Source organism: Megalobrama amblycephala, linkage group LG7 (genome assembly GCF_018812025.1).
Source record: "Megalobrama amblycephala isolate DHTTF-2021 linkage group LG7, ASM1881202v1, whole genome shotgun sequence".
Taxonomy (NCBI): domain Eukaryota; kingdom Metazoa; phylum Chordata; class Actinopteri; order Cypriniformes; family Xenocyprididae; genus Megalobrama; species Megalobrama amblycephala.
The window spans coordinates 45668965-45695263 of record NC_063050.1 but is presented as its reverse complement, the minus strand read 5'-3'; the positions used below and the strand labels follow the sequence as shown (position 1 = coordinate 45695263).

The 26299-nt window shown below is 41.9% G+C and overlaps 1 protein-coding gene across 1 annotated transcript; it reads right to left on the bottom strand.

Annotated features, from left to right (window-relative positions):
* Positions 1-17849: 17849 nt before the first annotated feature.
* mnd1 (meiotic nuclear divisions 1 homolog (S. cerevisiae)) lies at positions 17850-26227 on the bottom strand. Its single transcript, XM_048197732.1, has 6 exons — positions 26096-26227; positions 25069-25134; positions 24520-24577; positions 19180-19328; positions 18098-18172; positions 17850-18005 (listed from the first exon to the last, which is right to left on the bottom strand). The coding sequence occupies exons 1-6, from the start codon at positions 26096-26098 to the stop codon at positions 17883-17885; spliced, it is 474 nt and encodes a 157-aa protein (XP_048053689.1). The 5' UTR covers positions 26099-26227; the 3' UTR covers positions 17850-17882.
* Positions 26228-26299: the final 72 nt, after the last annotated feature.

Sequence of the window (26299 nt, the reverse complement as noted above, 5' to 3'; positions counted from 1 at the left end):
TTCTTGAGTGTTTTTGAGGCTCTTAACATGCTTCAAATTGCATGAAACTCGACACACACATCAATATTGTCAACCAGTAGACATGGACAAAGCCATAGAAATGGGTCTGGTGGAGGGGCTCAGTAGCGCCACCTTTTGACAAAAGTGGGGGGGTTAGTTTTTCCTACAGTCACCAAACTCGGTACACATATTGTTCTCATCAAGCCGGACAATTTTCTAATTTACATTCATTAGCTCCGACCAACAGGAAGTCAGCTATTTTGGTTTGAATGTTAATTTTTTGAAAAAACAGGCTATGAATTTTATACTACTGCTCCTACAGGGTTTATCCAATTTACACCAAGCTTTTTTTAACTTGTTGCTAACACATTGAAGTTGTTTAATTGCAAACGGATTTTGGATATCTCAAACGGTTTGGCCGTGGCGAGGCAACGAATTTATGGCAAGAAAAAGGAAACAAAGTGTTATAACTTCTGCATACATTAATTGATTTTGATGAAACTTCGGCTTAGTCTTCGTTGTACAAGGCTGATCACATGGATGTGACTATTGTGATTCAAAGTCATAGCGCCACCAACTGGAAGCAGAAAATGTGTCACTTTCAGCATACATTGAGATCACCCTCTTATTTTTACCTGATTTGCTTCAAAATTCATCAGAATAATGTTAAAACTTGGCACATGTAATCCTTTGAAAATGGGCAGGGAGGAGGGGCTCTATAGCGGCACCTTGTAGTGCAGTAAATGTGGAGTGAATTTGACATAGTCCTTTGATGTTTAACCGTTTTAAGTGCCTATTGCCCGCTGTGCACAGTTGCCCTGAAGCCACCGGGCTTGGGCCCGCCATCGCTGCTCGCAGCTATATTTAAAGGTTAAAATTACAAATTGCCCATAAAAAGTTATAATAATGTTATAATACATTTTTAATGACAGAATTATGTTTCTTCTCGTTTTTTAGGCTATATAAACATTTAAATGGTGGCTGTCATAAAACGGATTTATTCAAACATACATTCAATATTGAAGCACATGTTAAGTACAAATACAAGGGATATACAATAGCCTATAGTGTATATATTTAGCAAAATGCTCATTTTTGTAGCTGACTAACAAGTTTTTGGACACTGAATGGCTTTTCTGAGGTAAATGTGATGGTAAATGTGACTTTTCTCTATCCGTTTTATTGACGTCTTTCCGTGGTTGAAACACTCATTGAGCGATTACATGAGATCATGGATTTTGTTAAGTTGTACTGTATCTTTCAACATACCTTCAGAGGTTCATTCATGTTTATTTCATGTTGTAACTAGTAAAGTGGAAGAGATGATCGGTTCACGTGTGTTCTGCTTGAACTGAGGCGCTGTCACGCACCACAGAGCACCAGGAAAGATCGCGACAGCTCAAGAGACATGACGTCTATGGTCTCACTCCAGCCTAGTTTGCAGGTATGCATTTTGGTGATCGGTATCGGTGATTGTATCGGCCAATACAGCTTCCAGTGATCGGTAATCTGTGATTGGCCACAAAAATCCTGATCGAACCATCCTTATCAATCAGAATAAAAAGACACTGTATAGCTATTACCAATCAAACAGCTTCACAAACAGTCTTTTCAACCACACAGCATCGTTATTTCTGTTACATTAATTAAAATGATCACAGAAGTACTAGGATAAATGTTTCTAGTTTGGATATAAACATTGATGTAGACAAAATAGACTAATATCATTTTGAAAGTAACTTGACACATCAAATAAAGACTGTATCAATAACATCTTTACAGCAGTAGGTGGCGACAAGTGAGTTAAAAAATGTATAGCCGTTTTTCAATATGCGTACTTGTCTGTACTTGTGTTCTTGTGAAACGTCATCAGTCGCTGTCCAAGTACTGTTCCAATTAAAAGTTCGCATCTAGCCAAGTTCAGTTCAAATCCCCGGATGTGTTCTTGATCCGCCCCTTTTATCAAGGATGCATCGAGAGGTGACTTGTGAAGACTTGAGACAGCCAGGTATCCTAGAATGCATCTCGTACTAACCAGCAAGCGTCAATAGTAAAGGAGAAAACCCGCGTAATTTAAACATATTACTTTTATTATGTCATGATATGTAGTTTTAAGAGTTTTTCAGGCGAGAATGTGCTGGTTTAAAGCTCAAATTTGTGGTTTATTGATAAAGATAGCGCCTTTCTTGAAAATTTAATCTGACATTGTTGGAGTTGTGAGATCCAGGCGATCACCAGAGGCTCAGCGCTCATGTACCCAGCCGAGAGCAGCCTTACCTCGGCTAATCCTTCCTTATTTGATTCAATGACAAATAAGGTGTTTCTCAAAACCAAGTTCGCAAAGTTCGAACTTGCCAAGTCCTAACTACCAAGGACGCGAGTCCGAACTTTGCGAACTTGGTTTTGAGAAACACCTTATTTGTCACTGAATCATTGAATCATTGACTCAAATGATTCGTTCAAAAATGCTGATTCATCTAGTATTGAAAGAAGTCTTTATGAGTGAGTCATTGAATCATTCATTCAAACAGACTTAATTGCCCATTCAAATTAAATATTTTTAAACAGACTACAGCAATTAACATTATATATATATATATATATATATATATATATATATATATATATATATATATATATATATATATATATATATATTAGGGGTGCAACAGTTCAAATTGCTCACGTTCGGTTCGTATCACGGTTTTAGGGTTACGGTTTTAGGGTTACGGTTTTAGGGTTACGGTTTCAGGGTTACGGTTTCAGTACGGTTCGGTATGTGCTATGTTTAGGGAAAATAGGACTACTGTCAAATAAAAATAAAGAAAATAAGAACAAACAATCAAACTACAAGCAACATCACAAATAAGTACAATAAAGCAAATATTCAAATAAAATAAAACAGTGCTTTTCAGGTTTTTCAGGTATTTAAGAGTAGTTTTCAGGTACAGAAAATGGATAAAGTAATCAAATATAAAATAACACTGCATATTATCTTTACTGCATAAAATAAATAAAGATTAATCATTATTGAAGTTACAAAAAAATGTTCAGTCAAGAGCAGTGAGTGATTTCTTTGTTATTTGTTGTTTGATTTAACATTAAAAACAGGCAGCAGGAATATTTTTTTCCCTTTAAGACATGCACGATCCAGTACATATACTGTTACACATGCGCTTTCTTTCTCGACTAATATATGTTCACTTAAGACATAACCGACTATGTTTGCTAGGATACTCGCCAAGACGGGCATGCTGACATAATTTTTGTATGAAATTGTCCGCTGAAGCGCAAGACTTGAAAGAGAACTCAGTATTTCTGACTGAAATAAGCCTGTGCGCGCTTCGGATGAGCGCACACAAATCTTCTCACAGCGTGCGCGAGTTCTCTTTCGCGTCTTGTTCTTGAAGGTTTAAATCAGCAAGGCTTAAATGAGTTTAGTTTAAACACAGATAGCAACGTGAGCTGTTCAGGTCTCACCTGCGCTCGTGCGCTATCAACACCCGGGTGATGACGGCGTAAATGACTGGACATTAGAGCGTACGGCACTCGCATTGACCAGTTTACAAAGAGTGACTGTTTTGTCCACGCTTTCTGATTATCATTGTTGTAACGTTTTGCACATCCATCGACTGAAACATACATTATCTGAACTCTGTCTATTTTCCACGTTGCTATTTTAAACAAACCATATTAACCATTCGAGATGGACCGCGGTGCAAGTGTGTACCGAACCGTAAGTGGAGAACCGTACGGTTCGATTTTTTACCGAGAACCGTTGCACCCCTAATATATATATATATGTGTGTGTATGAAGAGCTCTTTTCCAAAACGTGATAAACGCCAAATTTAAAAAAAAATGAGTTTGTCATGCCATTTTGCTGTGTACTGAACCTATTCTCTGCTCCATCAATGTTTCATGACAAATCGCTATATTTCCTTGTTTAAAATGTACTGCAAGATGCAGTTTCTTTCCAAACCGCTATAAGTGCCGAACCTGTTTTTAGCCTAAATGCGATATGTCCTCTCGACCAATCAGAATTCGACAAGTGTTCGATGCAATCTAACAATGCGTTTCTTTAAAGCGAGGGAATTCAAAATGAGTGCTTCAAAATGAGTGCTTTAAACTCTGTTAACACTTTTGATGGCCTGGATGAGCCAGTGAGACCTACACCTGGGGGCCGGAGTCCGGAGCGCCAACTCGGCTCGGTTCCCGAGATAGGTTTGTTTGAATATAAGGGTGTTTCGGCTCGGCTCGCCTCGCCTCGTATGTGTGTGTGTGCGCAAGTGTGTGACATCGGATCAGGCGATCAACCTGTTCAGTAAACTGTTTAAAACATATAGTTACCCTTTCAATACTGAGATTCTAGATGTTTTTATATAAAAAGGCTAGCCTGGATGCTAGCCGAATTTAGCCCCGCCCACAACATTTTGAGGTCGGGGAGTTCATATTCGAACTAGAATTGAGTATGACCACGTCAGGCTATAAAAAGGCTAAAAAAAAAGGATGGATTTGTAGCATGGATTTGTAAAAAAATAAACTTTGAATTTATAATCAACAAAATTGTTGTTTCATTTAACAATTGTTTCATTGTTTAACATGTTCAGACTGAGCCAATAGACCATTTTAACAGGATAAATTGAATATTAACAAAATGTATAGGTCTAGGTAAAAAAATGTCATTTTCATGAAAATTATTAAAAGGGATTTATAGCGTTTTGGAAAAGAGCTCTTCATATATATATATATATATATATATATATATATATATATATATGTTTCCCAGACATGCGTTGCCCTTGACAACAATCATTATTTATAAATATTTGGCCCCTGAATGCTGTAACTGTACTGTGCTCTGAAATAAAGATAGATGTAATTTTCTGGGAGATAACAGCTCACCCCCAAGGTGTTATAAAACACACCCTATTTTATTTGTCTGTCATGTGAACAATTCTGCTTACCAGCAAACTTTCTATAGCATCACAAAAAAAGCAAGTTGAGACAAGCTATGACTGAATTCATTAAATAGGACCAACCTTTAAAGCAGGGATGGGCAACTTCAGTCCTGGAGGGCCACTGCCCAGCAGATTTTAGCTCCAACCCTAATCAAACACACCTGAACCAGCTAATCAAGGTCTTCAGAGTTAGTAGAAAGCTATAGGCAAGTGAGTTTTTATCAGGGATGGAGATAAACTCTGCAGGACACTGGCCCTCCAGGACCGGAGTTGCCCATCCCTGCTTTAAAGTGTACAGCCACATTAACCATGACTAACACACCAAGAAACAGAAGAAATGTCCTTTCGATGTTGCTAGCACTAGTACATGTACTCTAAATGGGGATCATGAACATACACTGTATAAATACAAATGTTTTGTCTGTTGCCTCAGATGTGTGAGATATGTTCTCTGTGCTCTTCTGTTAAACATATTTCAGAAAATCGCACCTTGGAGAGATGCAATAGCTCAGACTGTCTATAAGCCAATTCTAAATGTGATTAAAATATAGACATAACAACACATCCCCAGAGGCAAAGAAAGCAATGGGTATTTCAGCAGGGACTACTAACATTTTCACAGCATTTAAACTGGAGGGGTTGTTAGCAAGACTGTAGGGATGGGGTGATGAACGCAGTGGATGATGTAAAGAGAGGTTACAAATGATATTTTCTCTCAAGAGACGCGAGTCATTATCTCCACCAGCGCCTGCGAGAGATGATTATTCACGGCTGATCGAAGGACTGTGTGAAGAGGATCACAGAATATTCAGAGCAGGATTTGGTTGGAAATGCGCAATAGGTCAGGAATATTATAACAAGACATTGAACATTTGTGTAGAACTTTAGCTGTTTAAAATCAAATTTAAGCCTTTTTAGGCCTTTTTTTTTTAGACCTGCACAAATAAAATTAATACCACATGTCCATACAGAACAAGACCACATAATCTCAAAATAAATCATGCATCTCAAATTCTTTTAGTTAATTAAACAGGCTGTGACACATTCAACAAGAACTTAATACTGCTTTTCAGCAAAACAAGTTTTAAAATACTCAAGACATGTTTTATTCAGTATATTCAGCATACTGAAATTGGTTTATGTTCCATTTACATCAGTGCAAATGAATTAGAGGTCGACTGATATTGGATTTTGCTGATACACTAATAATGTGTTTAAAGAAAGGCAAAGAGATTGTGTTAATACTAAATAAATATATATTGAACGCGTTAAATTATGTTTTTAGCCAAAAAAGATTGTAGGCATAATGTGGAACTGTGAATTATAAAGAAGCCCAAACACACGAGGAGTCTTATTGTAAAATGTCTATGCTTTACTACTTCCAGCTGCTCATTCAAGATGAGGGAGATAAAATATGCAATCTTCTACAACATGTTACAACATAAAAACCATAAAGTATACATTGTCAGAACTCAGCAACAGTATATCATAAACAATCGCACAGCATAAATCATGATATTCATTGATTGCGAACTGCTCTAAAATCAGCAGCCTGTAGAACGTGCAACAGTGTCGCATTTTCACTGTGAAATTCAATCACATTTAATTCAATCACATAGAAGTGTTGAAGTCTAATAATGACATTAGGTTATAGCATGATTTAAAAATGATAATTAAGACTTTTGTTTATACAATTTAAAGGCACAATATGCAAGTTTCACTCCTAGAGGTCACTTAATCCAAACAATAACAAAGGCTTAGCTTGATGACACTTTGAATGGGCACTGAATCATGAGAGTTGTCATCTTCACCTCCACAGCCGATGGAAAGCATTTTTACAGGGATTCTACAGGTTACATTAAATCTAATTTAATGTTTTTTTAATGGCTTTTTAATGCCAATTTTTTTTTAAATTATTGCTATATATATATATAAAATGTCGCTAAATGTCAATAGATGAAGTCATACGGCAATTAGAATATTCATTATTTATGTCATTAAGATGCATTGTGCCAAGTGTCAGCCCTTTACATTTATTTGCTTCTCTGCTGCTACCTCTTTGTGCTCACATAATGTATTTTAATACAGCCAAATTCCCATAAAATTGTTTCATCTATATATTTTTCTGTTTTATTGTCAGACAATATAAAATGGTGTCTGAAATGCGGCCCGTTAAGACTACATACAGGGCTCGGCATTAAGCCTTGTTATGTGCTTGTTCTTCAGACAGGTAAATCAGTCATTCACTTATCTGAGTAAAACAGTTGTTTGTCTGGAAAAATTAGGATTTTGTTTTATTTTTTGGTGTAAATATAAATTTATTCTGAAGCAATATCTTTTCAGAATATTCCAGCTGCATATTTGTGATATTTACACTGAGGGCATTTTTTTTTACCTTTACAAGGGGCGATTTCCCCCCACCCAATCCTGTATGATTGATGTAAAATGTATGATTCATCTTCTATTTTTAAATTCTTAAATTTGCTCATTAAATTCAATTAGAATAAGACATTAGGGCTGTTACCAATCAAATTCAATCATTTACAATAAAAAAATTACAACTGCATTAAATAATGTTATGGGATTGTTTTAAATATTTTTTGACTAATATTCAAAAGATGTTTGGGGGAAAGTGATACTTTTAAAAATTAAACTAAACCACCAATAGGTGGCGGCAAGTAACCGTCTTAATAAGTGAGTCACTGAGTCATTCATTCAAACAATTCATTCCAATGGCTGATTCATTCAAGAATGAGGCAGTTGTTTATGAATAAGTCATTGCCTGTGTCTCAGTGTGCATACTATCCATCCTAAATAGTCAGTAACATTAGTAATATTCAATACAATTTAGGGCGGATATTTTGCCTATTGTCATTGGGATGCTTGACTCAACTGATTCATTCAAAACGCTGAATCATTCAGTAGGCTAATGAAAACAAGACTGCGGAAGCAACCTTGTAACCATCCGTCCATTATACAGCCTATTATTATCCACTATCGATCACCACTTACACTAAATGTAATCAAATCTGTCATTCTTGCGTTTTGGTGATTCCCAAGTTTTTTACTGACGATTTAAACAGGCTCCTTGTTCAACCGGGCAAGTAAAATTCTCTTTCACTTCTTTCACTTTCTCTGCTCCTTCAAAAATTCCACTTATCACGGACTAACTGACAAGTGTGTTAGTGTCGAGTTCTGACATATTATAATCCTGATTTGTAATCGAGAGACGTTGTCTGATAAAGTCACCATACACATAAGATAAAGACATTTGCTGTGATTTTGGCTGTACATGTAAAATAATCAATCAGGTTAGAAGCAACAGTATCTATTTTATTTGTTCTCTGACATCCTCAACTGAATGCGCTGATCTTCTCAGTCACTCACTGAACAGAAAAGACTCAGAGAGAGGTGCGCCTGCGGTAGGAAAGCAAGATCTCGCACTCGTGCCGCAGTACCAGGGGTCTCGGAAGATTTCAACAAGTCGCTATATTTGTCACAATGCACTTTCTAAGAAAAAAGGCGCTAAGTTGGCAACACTGATGCAGCCTTCCGTCTCCAGTTCCAATCCGGTAAACCGCGATCAAAAACGGCGTTACGGCAATTTTGCACCGGCCGGAGGCAATTACCAAACTGGTTCCGTGTGTGTATCACACCAATGTACATATTTTGCGACAGCAAATCAGTTTTAATTATGAAGGCTATATTCAAAATAAACTGGTAGTACTATTTTTCTTCAAAACACTCTAAAAAATTTAATGCCAGTAGGAATAAAATTTAATGCTTTTTAATGCCATTTAAGGCCTTAATTTTCGCAAAATCCATTTAATGACTTTTAATGCCCCGCGGATACCCTGTTTTATTATGCTTTTATGCTGCAGTCGGCCGCTGGTGCTCCTTTCATTTTGTTGTATATTAAAGTTACGTTTAACATTTGCAAGTTCCCACCTCCTTCCCTGAATTTGAACTTTGTTACATTTATGTTTGATCACTTAAATTCACATTATTTTATTTCATTCTAATAAAACAACAAGTCCTGAATTATTACTCATACAGTAGTTTATTTGACGAATTAAAATTGTGGGGTAACGCAGCACTGCTTAACTTGGTCAAAACAATCATACTAAAAATATGTTTTAGTGTACTGAAAGTTATAACGTTATGTAAAAGTTATGTAAGTTATGTCAAGTTATTAAAGTTATGTTACTAACTTTGCTCTGTGCATTTACTCGGTGGCTGCTATGAGACACTTGTTGCACATTGCAGTAAGCTAGATCGATTATCATATCAAAATAAAGCTAGCTGGATGACTTGTGTTGTTCATTTTAAAATATATTGCATGGTAAAGAAAATGCTGTATTACTGTTACTACAAATAAAGTTCTTTCTGAATATGCTATATTAGCCACTTGACAAAATAGTGTCATCTCTGAGGCATGGTAAAAACATGTTACTCGCAGTAAATCAAGAAAACAAGTGATTCAAACAATAAAGACTAACCGTGTTAAGCTATACAACGATTAGTTTTCTGTCAACAAAGGTATCCAAACAGTTGCTCACCTGTCTAATAAAATGTATAATATATTAGTGTCTTTGTTTCCATGGTTTCTATGGAAGTAAAACCGAAAATTGAGGGTAACATGAATATGACATCATTGACAGGTGATGCAATGACACGGCCATTATACTCGGCCGCGGCTCGTCTGTATGGGCATGGGCAAATTTCCCATGTAAATCTGTGGTGAAAAATGGAACTGCAGCACGCTCTGAGAGCCATCGGGCTGATTTCCTACTGCCCCACTTATTTTCAAGTTATCTTGCATAAACCTCGCTCCAGACCAAGAAGATATCAGTCCGCTTCACCTAGGTGGGCATTAGGTCAGTAATTAGGCATGTATGTCCTATGTGGAGTAGAATATCAAATTAATGAAAGTATAAACCTTTTAGTTTAAACATGCTCATGTGAATAGCCTTTATATACAGTAGCTCTGTTGTGTTTGTTTTATGTTTGTTCTGGGAAAAGACATGACTTTGTTTTCCTCACTGGAACTCCTACACAACTTGCAATATTCTAAAACAACATTCGGAGGTAATAAATAGGCCTACTGACTAAGACAATTCTAAGATGGCATTCTATGCATTTATCGTGTGTACTACAGTCTGTCATTCATCATTAGAGCATCACCCTCAGGCTAAATAATGCAAGGACATTAGAATTCTGCCAAGAGTGTCTGATGTGTTCAGCGATTATAAAGCTTACAAAATGTTTATCATAAATTTCTCTGGATTTAAACATTGGTGGAAACATTTGGGTCAGCAAAATATATAATATTGTTTTAGTGGTTTTTGGATATTTTAATCAAAAATCTTACATATTGTGCCTTTGCAATATTTAAAAAAGTTTACAACATTGAATTTGATAAAACTCCATTTAAGACATTTTAAGACTTTTTAAGGACCCACAAGAACACTAGTTGTGACAAAATCAGTTGATTTGCATGTGTGTATTGATAAACTGCTAGATGCTGAATACAACATGCTGTACAACAACAAAATGATGTTGATTAGTACAGATAAATAGGGAGCTTAGAATTATTAGTGGTGCGTTTAAAGAGAGACACAATTCTCAAATAATTGAGCAAATGGAGAGCATTTTTAACTTCCCTCTATGGGAAGTTTATTCTCTTAAATCATCTCCTTTAAAGCACCGTCACTACAGTCATCAAAACATCACTTGTGTACAAAATTTACCACCTTCAACAGTAAATTTCAAGAAAATCACTGTCAGACTTCAGACTTGCTGTAAGCAATGTTCCCGTTTTTATGCAGAATTATGCGGACAGTCTGTAGCTGATTCTTTATGAAGTGTAAGGGCTCAGGAAAAGCCTCAGGGTTCCCACACTTTGAACAATGAATTTCCATAATTTTTCCATTACTCTTCCTGTCACTTGTGAGATTATAGAGTAATACTTTAGAATTTCACATATCTATAACATTTATGTTGACTATACAAATTTCCATGATTTTTTCAGACCTAGAAATTTTACATTTACAAACTATTAAATTATAATTATTAATTAAATTTTAAATATTTAATCCACAATTCAATCAACCATTTTTGCATACTGGCAGACTCTCATCACAGAGTGCAAATATACAGAGTTATTTGGAGATGGATTGAGGTGGCAGGGCTCCAGACTAACTTTTCTACTGGTTGCACTGGTGCTACAAACTTTCTCAGTTGGTCACACAAGCACATGATTTGGTCGCACCTTTTTTTTTTTTTTCTTGCTACAACAGGGGATTAATCAATGCATGCTGATGAATAGTTGTCTTAATCTGCATACCCTAGTTCCCTTTCAGTTGGTCACGTTCGACGTACGTCAGTAGTGACCGACGAATTGGGATATCGCTTAGAGAGCCCTATCAGCTTCATGTGAACTAAAACAAGCCAATGGAATTGGCGTGCGATATTTGCATAATGCGCACCGCCCCCGACAGGTGTATATAAATAGGAAGCGGATGCAATCGCACTCTGTCTTTCGCTTCGGAGCCATACACTGGTGTCCTGCTTCAGACTTTGTTTAAGTTGAAACTAAAACTGCCTCAGAAGAGGATTAACAGCGCGCTGTTCGTGTTGGTTGTGAAGGCACTCCAGCGAGGTCGCGAGTTTCCGAGGAGCCGAGCTATAAGCTCTCAACTGCTGTTGTAACAGCAACACTCTAAAAGTGTGTGTGCGTGTTGCGATTTGGGCCGGTTCCTCGGTGTGTTCAGGGAGTGGTGTACCTGAGCGCATCGCGTCACTCCCTGTGTGCTTCAGCACAAGTGAGCTGATCTTTCCCCTTCTAAAAGAGCTTTACAGACGAACCCTGACAGTATGTCATTTCGTCTGTGCGTTACTGGGTGCGGTCGTTCCCTGGTCCCTGCTGATGGGCACAATCGCTGCATCTCGTGTTTGGGCGTTCAGCACGCTGAAGCAGCTTTTGTGGATGGTTCATGTTCCCATTGCGGGAATATGACTATCGCGGTGCTGAGGTCTAGACTCTCCTTCCTGAGGTCTCAGGAAGCGGGGGTCCCCTCTCCTATGCCCCGTTCGACCGTTTTTTCCGGCCCGGGCCGGAAGGACGGTTCGGCGGTGTATGGGAAGGGTGACCTGAGGATTACGGTCAGGGCTTCCCCGCCGAGCGGAAACGCTCCGCGGGCCCCTGCCGCCTCATCAGCACCGCAACCCGTCGTGCCGCCGTTGGTTTCCGCTGGGCCCTCTACGGACTGTCCAGCCGTTACCTTTGGTGCGCCTGCGGCGGACCGGATGTCGATCTCTGCATCGGAAGGTGAGCCAGGGTCCTCGGGGGAGGAAGATCCGGACGCGCTGCCGCCCTCCGGGACGGTAGCGGTGGCCGAGTCGGATCCCGAGTTGACGGCTGTGCTTTCCCGGGCCGCCTTGTGTGTCGGGCTCGAGTGGAACCCTCCACCCTGCCCGGCCCATCTCGGTTGGATGATTGGTATTTGGGGGGGGTCGCGCTGGTCAGGTCCAGCGTCCCGCCCCAATGCCTTTCTTCCCGGAAGTGCACGATGAGGTGACCAGGTCTTGGCAAACACCTTATAGTGTTCGTGCGAGGCCCGGTCCCTCGTCCGCCTTCTCCTCCCTGGATGGCGGAGAAGCCAGGGGGTACGCGAGGACCCCACCAGTCGAGCGTGTCCAACGGCCACTGGCTGGCGTGGTGAGCCGCGCCTCCCGTCCCGGGCCTGTAAGTTCTCAGCCGGTCTGACTGAGAAGGCTTACAGCTCCTGTGGGCAGGCTGCCTCCGCCCTGCACACGATGGCCCTTTTGCAGGTGTACCAGGCAAAAGCGCTGTCGGAGATGCCCCAGGAAGGGCCTGACCAACAACTGCTTGGGGAGCTGCGCGCTGCCACCGACCTCGCCCTCCGGGCGACGAAGGTGACAGCACGCGCTGTTGGTCATGCGATGTCTACCCTGGTAGTCCAGCAACGCCATCTCTGGCTGACCTTGGCGGACATGCGGGAAACCGACAAGCAGCGGTTCCTGAATTCCCCCATGTCCCCGGTCGGCCTCTTCGGCGACATGGTGGAGAGCTTCGCCCAACAGTTCTCCGCCGCACAGAAGCAGGCTGAGGCTATCAAACACGTCATGCCACGGCGGTCCGCTGCTGCCTCCACCCACCCGCCCGTGGCTCAGCCTCAGCCCGCTCGTCGCCGAGGGCGCCCGCCTGCGTCGTCTTCCGCCCCTGCTGGTTCGGCAAAGCAGCAGCCTACACCAGCCAAGCAGCAGGGTGCCGGTCGCGGACGTGGTGCCCAGCCCGTCTCAGCCAAGCCAGGTGGCAAACGCAAGAGGAAGTCACGGCCCTGAGACGGGCAACCTGGAGGGGAAGGATCTTGCTCTTCGGGAGAGTTTTCCACCTTCTCTCCCACCCCCGGAGGAGGGCCGGGGGGAATTCGTGATGTCTGTCTATCTTCCGCCGCTGGCTCCCCGGAGTCCAGCGGTACCCACTTTATCACAAAAAGAGCAGTTTCCTCAAACTCCAGGTCACAACAGGGTGCGCCTGCCAGTGTGCCAGGCCCCGCCTCGCCACTCGCAGCCCCCTCCCATTTCGCCAGCAGGTGGCAGTGTGGTGGTGCAGCCCGCGCCCCGTGCGCCGTCTCCCATACGCACTGCTGCCTCCCAGAGTTCGACCACACTCCGGGCCGCTCCCATGCCGTCCGAGTTGGATCCCACTCTACCTCGCTGCCCCACCCCCGGTGCGTCTGTGGTGCCTTTGGTCCCGCTGGCTCGGAGTCTGGAGGCGTGGATCACGCTTCCCAGCCCGTCCCGCTGGCTCATTCGCACTATCAGACTCGGCTATGCGATTCAGTTCGCCCGGCGTCCCCCGGTCTTCAGGGGTGTCCACTTCACTCAGGTGTCGTTGGACAGTGCACCTGTTCTCCGGGCGGAGATTGCTGTCCTCCTGGCGAAGGATGCAATCGAGCCGGTCCCTCCAGCCGATATGAAGTCGGGGTTTTACAGCCCCTACTTCATTGTACCGAAAAAGGGCGGTGGGCTACGGCCAATCCTGGATCTGCGCGTCCTGAACCGGTATCTCCACAAGATGCCGTTCAAGATGCTCACGCAGAAGCGCATTTTCGAATGCGTCCGTCCCCGGGATTGGTTTGCAGCAATCGACCTGAAGGACGCGTACTTTCATGTCTCGATTCTGCCTCGACACAGACCCTTCCTGCGGTTTGCGTTCGAGGGTCGGGCATATCAGTACAAAGTCCTGCCCTTCGGGCTGGCCCTGTCCCCCCGCGTCTTTACGAAGGTTGCGGAGGCGGCCATTGTTCCCCTCAAGAAACAGGGCGTTCGTATCCTCAACTATCTCGACGACTGGCTGATCCTGGCCAGCTCGCGAGAGCAGTTGTGCGAACACAGGGACATGGTTTTAGCTCACCTCAGCCGGTTGGGTCTTCGGGTCAACTGGGACAAGGGCAAACTCGCCCCCGGGCAGAGGATCTCTCATCTCGGTCTCGAGCTAGACTCGGTCGCACGGACTGCGCGTCTCACCGAGGCGCGCGTCCAGTCGGTGTTGAACTGCCTGAGCTCGCTCAAGCGCAGGACAGCGGCTCCACTGAAAGATTTTCAGAGGCTCCTGGGGCATATGGCATCTGTAGCCGCGGTCACGCCGCTCGGATTGCTCCATATGAGACCGCTTCAACACTGGCTCCGCGGCCGGGTCCCGAGATGGGCGTGGCAGCGCGGCACGCTCCGTGTCCCCGTGACACCGAGCTGCCGCCGCACCCTTGTCCGGTGGTCGGACCCTTCGTTCCTGCGGGCCGGAGTACCCCTGGAACAAGTGTCCAGGCATGCTGTGGTCTCCACAGATGCCTCTGCCACGGGATGGGGGCCACGTACAACGGGCTTGCAGTGTCGGGTCTTTGGACGGGGCCTCAGCTGCATTGGCATATCAATTGCCTCGAGTTGCTAGCAGTACGTCTTGCTCTGGCCCGCTTCAAGGAGCTGTTGTCAGACAAGCATGTACTGGTCCATTCGGACAGCACTGCGGCCGTTGCGTACATCAACCATCAAGGTGGTCTACGCTCCCGTCGCATGTCGCAACTCGCCCGCCATCTCTTGTTGTGGAGTCAGAAGCATCTGAGGTCCCTTCGGGCCACTCATGTCCCAGGTGTGCTCAACCGTGCGGCCGACGAGCTGTCACGGCAGCCTCCACTTGCGGGCGAGTGGCGGCTCCACCCCCAGGCGGTTCAGCTGATTTGGCAGCGTTTCGGCGAGGCCCAGGTAGACCTGTTTGCCTCCCCGGAAACTGCCCACTGCCAGTGGTTCTATTCCCTGACCGGCGGCACGCTCGGCACGGATGCCCTGGCACACAGCTGGCCCCCGGGTCTACGCAAATATGCGTTTCCCCCAGTGAGCCTTCTCGCACAACTCCTGTGCAAGGTCAGGGAGGACGGGGAGCAGGTTCTGTTAGTGGCTCCGTACTGGCCCACTCGGACCTGGTTCTCAGACCTCATTCTCCTCGCGACAGCCCCTCCCTGGCCGATTCCTCTGAGGAAGGACCTCCTGACTCAGAGACGGGGCACCCTGTGGCACCCGCGTCCCGATCTGTGGAACCTCCACGTGTGGTCCCTGGACGGGATGCGGAGGTTCTGAGTGATCTCCCGCAAGCGGTCGTAGACACCATCACTTCCGCTAGAGCTCCTTCCACTAGGAGTCTCTACGCGCTGAAGTGGAACCTGTTCGTCGAATGGTGCGCCTCTCGCCGAGAGGACCCCCGATCATGCTCGGTCAGATCTGTGCTTTCCTTCCTGCAAGAAGGGTTGGAGCGAAGGCTGTCTCCCTCCACCCTGAAGGTGTATGTTGCCGCTATCGCTGCACATCACCATGCAGTTGAGGGTAAGTCCCTGGGGAAACACGATCTGATCGTCAGTTTCCTGAGGGGGGCAAGGAGACTGAATCCTCCTCGCCCTTCCTCCGTACCCTCTTGGGATCTGACCCTGGTTCTCACAGCTCTCCGGGGTCATCCCTTTGAGCCTTTGCGATCAGTCGACCTGAAGGTTATGTCCCTAAAAACTGTCCTTCTGGTTGCATTGGCTTCCCTGAAGAGGGTAGGGGACCTGCATGCGTTTTCGGTCGACGAAGCGTGCCTAGAATTCGGGCCCGGTGATTCTCACGTCATCCTGAGACCCCGGCCTGGATACGTGCCCAAGGGAGATCAGGTAGTGAACCTGCAAGCGCTGCCCTCGGAGGAGGCAGACCCAGCCCTAGCTTTGCTCTGTCCCGTCCGCGCTCTGCGTGTGTACGTGGACAGAACGCGAAGCTTCAGGACCTCAGATCAGCTCTTTGTCTGTTACGGAGGCCAGCAGAAGGGAAAGGCTGTCTCCAAGCAGAGGATGGCCCACTGGATAGTGGATGCCATCGCCTTGGCGTATGAATCCCAGGGCGTGCCTTGCCCGCTCGGGTTGAGAGCCCACTCCACCAGAGGGGTGGCCTCTTCCTGGGCGCTGGCTCATGGCGCCTCGCTGACAGATATTTGTAGAGCTGCGGGCTGGGCGACACCTAACACGTTCGCTAGGTTTTATAGCCTACGTGTAGAGCCGGTATCTTCACGTGTACTCGCATCTACTAGTCGGTAGACGTGTTGTACCCGCTCTAAGTGTCGGCTTGCAATGCCATTCCCGCCCCCTGGCCGGATACGTGCATACTTTTACTCCAGTCGTGTTCCCCGCTTGGCGAACCCTGTCGAGTTCCTCCGCCTCCCCCTTCGGCTCGGACATTGCGGAGTGTCTGATGCCAGGCCTACATCCGTCGCTGACGCTGTCTGTTGGCTGGGGCCCATATGTCGTGACCCCTCTACGTGAGCGGTCCCATATGTGTAATTGTCCACGGGTCTAAACTCCCTATGGCGAGCCCGTGTCTTTCCCTTAGCAGAGCCAGCTCTGCTGTCACCTGTCAGATGAGTCTCCCCCTACCCAGGTGGAGCCATCCCAGGGACCCCATATGTGTACTGCCCCCCGGGCCAGTCCATATGTGTATTCTCCACGTAAACTCCTCCCCCATTGGGTAGGTAGTGGCCTCCGCAGCGTCCCTTACGGGTTCGCTTCCCCAGTGTAGTCTAGTTTACTTAGTGGGTATTCGGTAAGACAGCAGTAAACTCTCTCGGCGTAAGCTCGCCCCTTCACCGTTCCAGCTGGTGCTATGGGTAGCCGAGCTTGCGCTGGGCACTGGAAGGGGTTTCGTAACTGTGGCGCTTTAGTTGGGATCCCAATTCGTCGGTCACTACTGACGTACGTCGAACGTGACTGACTGAAAGGGAACGTCTCGGTTACGTATGTAACCCTCGTTCCCTGAAGGAGGGAACGGAGACGTACGTCCCGTCGCCACAGTTCCTGTACCCTCGCTGTAGTGCGGACACCAGTTGTCTCCTCAGCGAAAAACAGAGTGCGATTGCATCCGCTTCCTATTTATATACACCTGTCGGGGGCGGTGCGCATTATGCAAATATCGCACGCCAATTCCATTGGCTTGTTTTAGTTCACACGAAGCTGATAGGGCTCTCTAAGCGATATCCCAATTCGTCGGTCACTACTGACGTACGTCTCCGTTCCCTCCTTCAGGGAACGAGGGTTACATACGTAACCGAGACGTTTTGCACTGATGTAAAAAGACTGACAGTCCAACCTTATGTTGGCAAAATGTTTTAATCTTTTAACTATCAAAAAAAAATTGGTCAAAAACAGAATGTTCTGACTTGCACAAATGCTACCACATCAAATTTTTACTCTCACATTCTCAAAAAATGTTTGCAGTCTGGAACCCTGGGTGGTCATGATTTATTTCAATTAACAAAAATGTTAAATGACAAAACTGCTGATTTCTTAGAATTTCATCCATGCTTAATATTCAGGATAGAAATATTACTCACGAATCTCCTCCACCACCTCTGGATCACATTCTTTGTACTTCTCCAATTCAACCTTCAGCTGATCTCTCTGACTTTTCAATGCTGTGAGCTCCTTCAAGAGATCCTCTCTCTCATCCTAAGCACACACAAAATCAGTAGTCAGACACAGCGCACAAACATTACACTTGTAGAGTAATCTAGTTCAAAGAGACAGAGAGATGAACGTACATTAACTTCACGTCCCACTTTGGCTTTGTCAACTGCTTGCTGAAGGGCTTTTTTACGCTGATTTCCCTCTTCATGCTACTCAGACAAAAAAAGAAAAAAAAAAAAGAAAAGAAAAGAGAAATCAATACACAATTACACTTTAATTACACTTCTGCACAAAAAGTCTCTTCCTCATAAGAGAATGATTTTTACCAAGATCTACATCAACGGCATGATAATGCATACACTGTAAAAATGTTTTACATTTTCTACAGAAAAAAAAAAAAGCTACAGTAAAAACCTGTAAATTGGTTGAATTAAGTTGCCTTAATATGGTGAAAAACTATGGTAACAATTTACAATACGGTTCATTAGTTAACATTAGAAGAGTTCATTTGCAAAAACAGATAACTCTGTTTTTGTTCATTCTCATTAATCAAGTTTTTTTATTGTGCATTCCGAGTAATATCAATCAAACTGCAGTTGGCTTATTTTGATTAAGTTATAATAACTCAAATAAATACAGGTAACTTACAAAATTAAAGTTCATTGAAAGTAGGACTGGGCGATATATTGCATGAGATTGTCACGCGCATTTCGTCAGTAAAGCCGGTTCCCTGATTACCGCTAAATCGCCATCACCTGCTTTCAAATGGAGCGCCATTTAATAGACAGAGCCGTAGTTCACTGACAAGCCACGCAATATCGCGTTCATTATCGAAGGCGATTCATCTGCGATATGAACGCGATATTGCGTGGCTTGTCAGTGATCTACAGTTCTGTCTATTAAATGCCGCTCCATTTGAAAGCAGGTGATGGCGATTTAGCGGTAATCAGGGAACCGGCTTTACTGACGAAATGCGCGTGACAATCTCATGCGATATATCGCCCAGCCCTAATTGAAAGTATGTTTTTTATACATATTAAAAGTTTGTTTTTGACAAAAGCAGACAACTCCACATTTCATGTTTCGGAGTTGAACAAAACCAAGTAATTGCTTTGTAATTGTATTTAAAACACTCAAACACACATGCACATACACGCACACTCACACACTAACAGATGGGCTAGGGCTGTCAGATATCAGAAAGAGATGCTCTTACTTGTATTTCCAGTTCCTCTAATCTGCGTTTACGTGTATGCAAGGCTTTACTGGGGAACGCCCAGTAATAGTTGGAGGTGCCCACCCTCTCGGTGTCGACCATGTTGTCATCCACCAGACTCTGCAACACGTCTTTCACCGACATTGGGGCTGACAAAAAACATTAAACAAATTCTCCAGTAACAATTCTGCCCCTGAACAGCTCAATGTGAGAGAGAACTGTCACTTGCCCTTTCAGGCCAGTGCTGCATTGCCACTGAAAGTTTGAGACACTTTGACTGATCTTGTATGTGCAATTTTAAGCCTTGCTAACATTAGCATTTGGTTTTTTTGTGGTGTTCAAAATTGCAAAATCTGCTAATTTGTCACCAAGATAACATGGCTATGGATGAGGCTTTGTCAAATTCAGTTCTGTTTTACATCATATAACTGTATAACAACACAATAAAGCTGTATAATTTCTTACTTGTTGCAAATGTTCTTTTTTGTAAGGAAAAAAAGTTTTGGTTAAGACAATAATAATAAAAAAAACTTTACATTTTAATGAAAAAAAGTTGCTGTGGGTTTTCTCAGAGTATTCCGGTGTATCCCACAGTCCACATTCATGCAGGTCAGATGAATTGCCTGTCTAAATTGCCCGCAGATGTTACTGAGAGTGTATATACAGTAGGGCTGCACAATTAATTGAATTTCTAATCGTGATAGCGATTACGGATGCCACGATTTTGTAATCGTTCAAAGGCACGATTGCAAAAAATATGCTTTCAAATGAAGCGCCATTTAACAGACAGAGCCGTAGTTCACTGATAAGCCACGCAAATATCGCGTTCATTATCGAAGGCGATTCATCTGCGATATGAACGTGATATTGCGTGGCTTATCAGTGAACTACGGCTCTGTCTGTTAAATGGCGCTCCATTTGAAAGCAGGTGATGGCGATTTAGCGGTAATCAGGGAACCGGCTTTACTGATGAAATGCGCGTGAGAATCGCATGCGATATATCGCCCAGCCCTAACTGGAACACTGAGGGATAATATCTTATTTCCGTCATTTTGACATTTACCTACTTTAGAAACATTCCAGTAAAACACTGCTAAAAAGGATAAGAAGTGAAAGGGAGAGACAATTACATTTTAAAGTATCCATGTGAAAACAAACTTGGAAAGAAACGTGAGGATTTGGGGAGAAAAACAAGCGATACTTAGTGCACTGCAGTAAATTATTAATGGGATATATCGTAAATTAAATCGGGAGAGCAGACCAAAAATGTGCAGTCTATGTTTTCCTTTTTTATAAAAGCGGAATACAAAGGGAAAAAAAGAAAATAATGAAGAGAAAAAGAATGCAGTGACTGAAAAGAGCTTGCCATAGATATTTTTGTGAAAAATAGTCTGAAAATAGAACATGAAAGAAATTTTAAAGCTCATTCAGTCAAACTGATGGATAAGGATTATTTGTAGCACAACCTTAAGATTTAAAATGATTTATTTCAGTCTTTTGGAGTAGAACTTCTCCAAATCGGAAGTGCCTCCCATAATCTAAAACGCAATAGACTCGTTAGGAAAAAGGTGGATACCCCCTGTGATTTTTTTTTTAAAAGGGGAAAAAGGTGTATACCCCCTGTGATTTTTTTTAAAGGGAACCCCTGGTGTTAAAGGTTTAGTTGACTTTCAAATTAAAATTTCCTGATAATTTACTCACCCCCATGTCATCCAAGATCCATGTCCTTCTCACTTCAGTCGAAAAGAAATTAAGGTTTTTGATGAAAACATTCCAGGATTATTCTCCTTATAGTAGACTTCAATGGCCTCCAAACGGTTGAAGGTCAAAATTACAGTTTCAGTGCAGCTTCAAAGCATTCTACACGATCCCAGATGAGGAATAAGGGTCTTATCTAGAGAAACCATAGCTCATTTTCTGAAGAAAAAAAAAAGAAAAAGAAAAAAAAAAAATTATACAATTTATCCATAAATGCTCATCTTGAACTAGCTCTCTTCTTCTCTATTAGAATTTCGGCAGTGTAGACACTAGTGTAGTGTATAACTGCCCTCCACAGATCAAAGTTTGAACTAATTGTTATATACTTGCACTAGAATATTGTACAGGTGCTGGTCAAACAATTAGAATATCATCAAAAAGTTGATTTATTTCACCAATTCCATTCAAAAAGTGAAACTTGTATATTATATTCATTCATTACACACAGACTGATATATTTCAAATGTTTATTTATTTTAATTTTGATGATTATAACTGACAACTAAGGAAAATCCCAAATTCAGTATCTCAGAAAATTAGAATATTACTTAAGGCCAATACAAAGAAAGGATTTTTAGAAATCTTAGCCAACTGAAAAGTATGAACATGAAAAGTATGAGCATGTACAGCACTCAATACTTAGTTGGGGCTCCTTTTGCCTGAATTACTGCAGCAATGCGGCGTGGCATGGAGTCGATCAGTCTGTGGCACTGCTCAGGTGTTATGAGAGCCCAGGTTGCTATGATAGTGGCCTTCAGCTCTTCTGCATTGTTGGGTCTGGCATATCGCATCTTCCTCTTCACAATACCCCATAGAATTTCTATGGGGTTAAGGTCAGGCGAGTTTGCTTTGTCCTTAAACCAGGTACTGGTAGCTTTGGGTCTGTGTGCAGGTGCCAAGTCCTCTTGGAAAATGAAATCTGCATCTCCATAAAGTTGGTCAGCAGCAGGAAGCATGAAGTGCTCTAAAAATTCCTGGTATACGGCTGCGTTGATCTTGGACCTCAGAAAACACAGTGGACCAACACCAGCAGATAACATGGCACCCCAAACCATCACTGACTGTGGAAACTTTACACTGGACCTCAAGCAATGTGGATTGTGTGCCTCTCCTCTCTTCCTCCAGACTCTGGGACCCCGATTTCCAAAGGAAATGCAAAATTTACTTTCATCAGAGAACATAACTTTGGACCACTCAGCAGCAGTCCAGTCCTTTTTGTCTTTAGCCCAGGCGAGACGCTTCTGACGCTGTCTGTTGTTCAAGAGTGGCTTGACACAAGGAATGCGACAGCTGAAACCCATGTCTTGCATACGTCTATGCGTAGTGGTTCTTGAAGCACTGACTCCAGCTGCAGTCCACTCTTTGTGAATCTCCCCCACATTTTTGAATGGATTTTGTTTCACAATCCTCTCCAGGGTGTGGTTATCCCTATTGCTTGTACACTTTTTTTCTACCACATCTTTTCCTTCCCTTCGCCTCTCTATTAATGTGCTTGGACACAGAACTCTGTGAACATCCAGCCTCTTTTGCAATGACCTTTTGTGTCTTTTGGACAACTGTCAAGTCAGCAGTCTTCCCCATGATTGTGTAGCCTACAGAACTAAACTGAGAGACAATTTAAAGGCCTTTGCAGGTGTTTTGAGTTATTTAGCTGATTAGAGTGTGGCACCAGGTGTCTTCAATATTGAATCTTTTCACAATATTCTAATTTTCTGAGATACTGAATTTGGGATTTTCCTTAGTTGTCAGTTATAATCATCAAAACGAAAAGAAATAAACATTTGAAATATATGAGTCTGTGTGTAATGAATGAATATAATATACAAGTTTCACTTTTTGAATGGAATTAGTGAAATAAATCAACTTTTTGATGATATTCTAATTATATGACCAGCACCTGTATATGAGAATTTAGTTCAAACTTTGATCTGTGGAGGGCAGTAATACACTTAGCAGTGTCTACACTGCTGGAATTCAAATAGAGAAGAAGAAGAAGAGAGCTAGTTCAAGATGAGCATTTATGGTTAAAATGTATAATTTTTTTTTTTGTTTTTAGAAAATGAGTGATGGTTTCTCTAGATAAGACCCTTATTTCTCGTCTGGGATCGTGTAGAATGCTTTGAAGCTGCAATGAAACTGTAATTTTGACCTTCAACCGTCTGGAGGCCATTGAAGTCTACTATATGGAGAAAAAACCTGGAATGTTTTCATCAAAAACCTTAATTTCTTTTCAACTGAAGAAAGAAAGACATGAACATGGGGGTGAGTAAATTATCAGGAAATTTTAATTTGAAAGTGAGCTAATCCTTTAAGATTTGTTTGGATTAATATAATGTAAATAATGTCTCTTACTGAAATATGTAGTAGAAAACCCACAAAAGATTTATGTTATTTAAAAAATCCATGACATATTTGGACCGATTTGGACAATGGGTGGCACCATTTTGTTTAGGTGCACAGTGCGTTCTATGTCGATGACGTCAAATGGTTGCACTCACTGCTCTACTGACACTGTCCTATTGCTATGTTTTCCGCAAAACAACTCGGAATATAATATACGATGCCACATTGTGCAGCTTTTGGTTGCAATTTTCAGTCGATGAGCCTGATTGTATTCAGACATCAAAATTCATAAAGGTTGAGTTAATTTGTGAAGATTATCATGAGTCGTGTAAGAATCATAAACTTTTGTTGGATACAGAGCTTATTTTCTGCAATAATTCAAAAGCCAATGGAAAAAAACAGGGTGATGCTAAACTTCTGGGTTGGCCTAAAAAAATGTGCCATTACTGCAACAGTCTACTACTTTCTGTGTTTTACGATGTCAATTTCTGTTTGCAAAAACAAGAAATGAATGAATTGTGCCATAAATGGCAACATTATAAACATTATCAGTCACAAAATTGTCTGTGATTTCTCTTATAAAAAAAGCATCTCTTATAAAAAAGCATGTTGTTGTAAACTCCAAATGTAGTGTACCCTGAAATAAATATTTAATGGCAAATACACTGAAGGATAGTGGACAGGTTGTTGGTTCATTAATCATTTACTTACAAAAGTAGTTTATTCAGCACACTGAAGCCTCTCCTCCATTGAAATCCATTTAAAAAGTCTCCCTGTCTCTGTGCCAATGTCCCGCTGCGCCAATTTTTTGCTAACCCTAGATGCTCACTTTAAAGTGGCTCTGGTATGTATGTGCTGATTAACAACCATTTTCTTTTTTAAAACATTATACCAGTTTATTTTTATTATTATAATTTATTTCAAGAATATATTCAAGGACATTTCAGCATCATTACAAAATATTTCTAAATCTCTATGGCAGAACTTTTCCTGAATTTCAGGTCAACTGGCCTGCCTTCCTGGGCATTTCTACAACTAGGTTAGTCACATTGGCGCCTCCTGTGGAAATCCTCCACTTTCAATCCAAATTAAACAGGCAAGGATCAGTTTTCTGATGATTACCATTACATACGTTCTAAATAAATCTGCAGGGTCATTTAGAGCTCCCTCTATCTGTGACATAGTATATGTTACTGACATTGATAAGTCTAAAAATTATTACAGGTTGATAAAACTTACTGATTCCTTTGGATTTGGGGGCGATTTTTTCTATATCTTTCAGCTGAAACACATCTTTCTGGAAGAGAGAAAAATAATCTTAAAGGGTTACTTCACCCAAAAATGAAAATTCTGTCATTTATTACTCACCCTCATGCCGCTCCACACCCGTAAGCACCAAAAATATTCTCGTCACTTTATAATATTAATATTGAACCACTGTACTCACATGAACCGATTTAAATATGTTTTTAGTACATTAATGGATTTTGAGAGAGGAAATGTCATTGCTGGCTTTGGTGGCCTCACGGAGCCATCGGATTTCAACAAAAATATCTTAATTTGTGTTCCGAAGATTAACGAAGGTCTTACGGGTGTAGAACGGCATGAGGGTGAGTATTAAATGACATTATTTTCATTTTTGGGTGAACTAACCCTTTAAATAATATCTTCTTCCAAAGTTTGAGAACCATTAGAGAACTGTGTCAGACTCAGACATGGTCACAATTAAACATTTAGAATCTTAATGAATTCATATTCAAACGAGAATGTGAAATCATGCGTACTTACGGTTTCAAAAAATATTTCCATCATACGACTTCTTTTCTCTTCCAAGCTAAGTCCTTTCTTCTTAGACTGTGGATTATAAAAGCCTTTGTATCAATAAGGTGAACACAGTTATGCATTTTTCTGTATTAAATAAATAACATAAAAATAATTCAGCTGTCATTACTGAATAGCTATGTTGTTTTTATTTGTTATTAACCCTTTCAGTGTCATATCTTTGAGAAAAAAATAAAACGTATCTGACATGAGTGGAACTAGCGGTGGAAATTCATACTCATTTCTGCAAACTGATTCTTTCAGACTGTTTGTTTCAAAGAATTGGTTCAAAAACCGATTTATCTCAAAGCAGCTCTTACATCTTTAAGGTTACTATGTGTTCCAGAATGTTCAGCACCATTTGTTGAACTGTCACCAAAACTTTAAATTTTTAGGGGGGCCTTTATTATCTCATTTTCAGTTTTTATAAGCATGAGTGTTAAAAAAGAGATTGCAAAAGTTCTTTTTTTTTTTTTTTAATTAACCTCAACCTGCTGTCAGAACATAGAAATAATGTTTCTGTTCAAGAAACATATTTATTATTCAATATACGGTCTGAAGGTGTTTATTGGGGCAGTGTGAGACAATATTATAATTTTGATTAAATCAAATTAAATTGTTTCAATACTGAGCATCCTAGTCAACTATATTTGCTTTAGTGGCTTCGTATTAGAATATAAGAAATCACAAGAACATGAATTAATAATGTTATAAACTTCCAACAACATTAACATTCGTCAAAAAACGAATCTAACAAACTTAACTTTGCTGCAACAACCCAAAGACAACGCTGTATTTTGGCTGTCATAAAAACATTTTGACAAATGTATTCACAGATCAAACACGTAACTCTTAGGGTGTTACAGATCTCAACACAATCAAGAATTATTCGACCTGTTTAACACAGCTATGCAAACCTTAGCGCAGTTTATTCATATAAGCGACTTTCCCTAACAATAATACAATTATTAAATGCAATAATTTAAGTTCTTACCATGTTTGACACTTCCACAGGTCGAGTTTGGCGCGAGAAGCGAAGGAAAACTGCGCGTGCGTGTTGCTAGTGTGCAGAACTGCGCATGCGCTGCAAAACATTTCTGCTCTTAGGACATGGGTGGTAGATTCGCAAACAGTATGCTGTAGTTTAGAATAGTGCTGAAAATATGATCCATTTAGTTATACCTAACTAAATTTTCTC

What these genes read in the sequence shown, in the direction of transcription:
- mnd1 (XM_048197732.1), bottom strand. An exon ending in TGGAAATATTTTTTGAAACC is followed by an intron (nt 24,578 to 25,068) that starts GTAAGTACGCAT and finishes TCTCTCTTCCAG; the next exon opens with AAAGATGTGTTTCAGCTGAA. An exon ending in TAGAGGAACTGGAAATACAA is followed by an intron (nt 18,173 to 19,179) that starts GTAAGAGCATCT and finishes TTGTCTGAGTAG; the next exon opens with CATGAAGAGGGAAATCAGCG.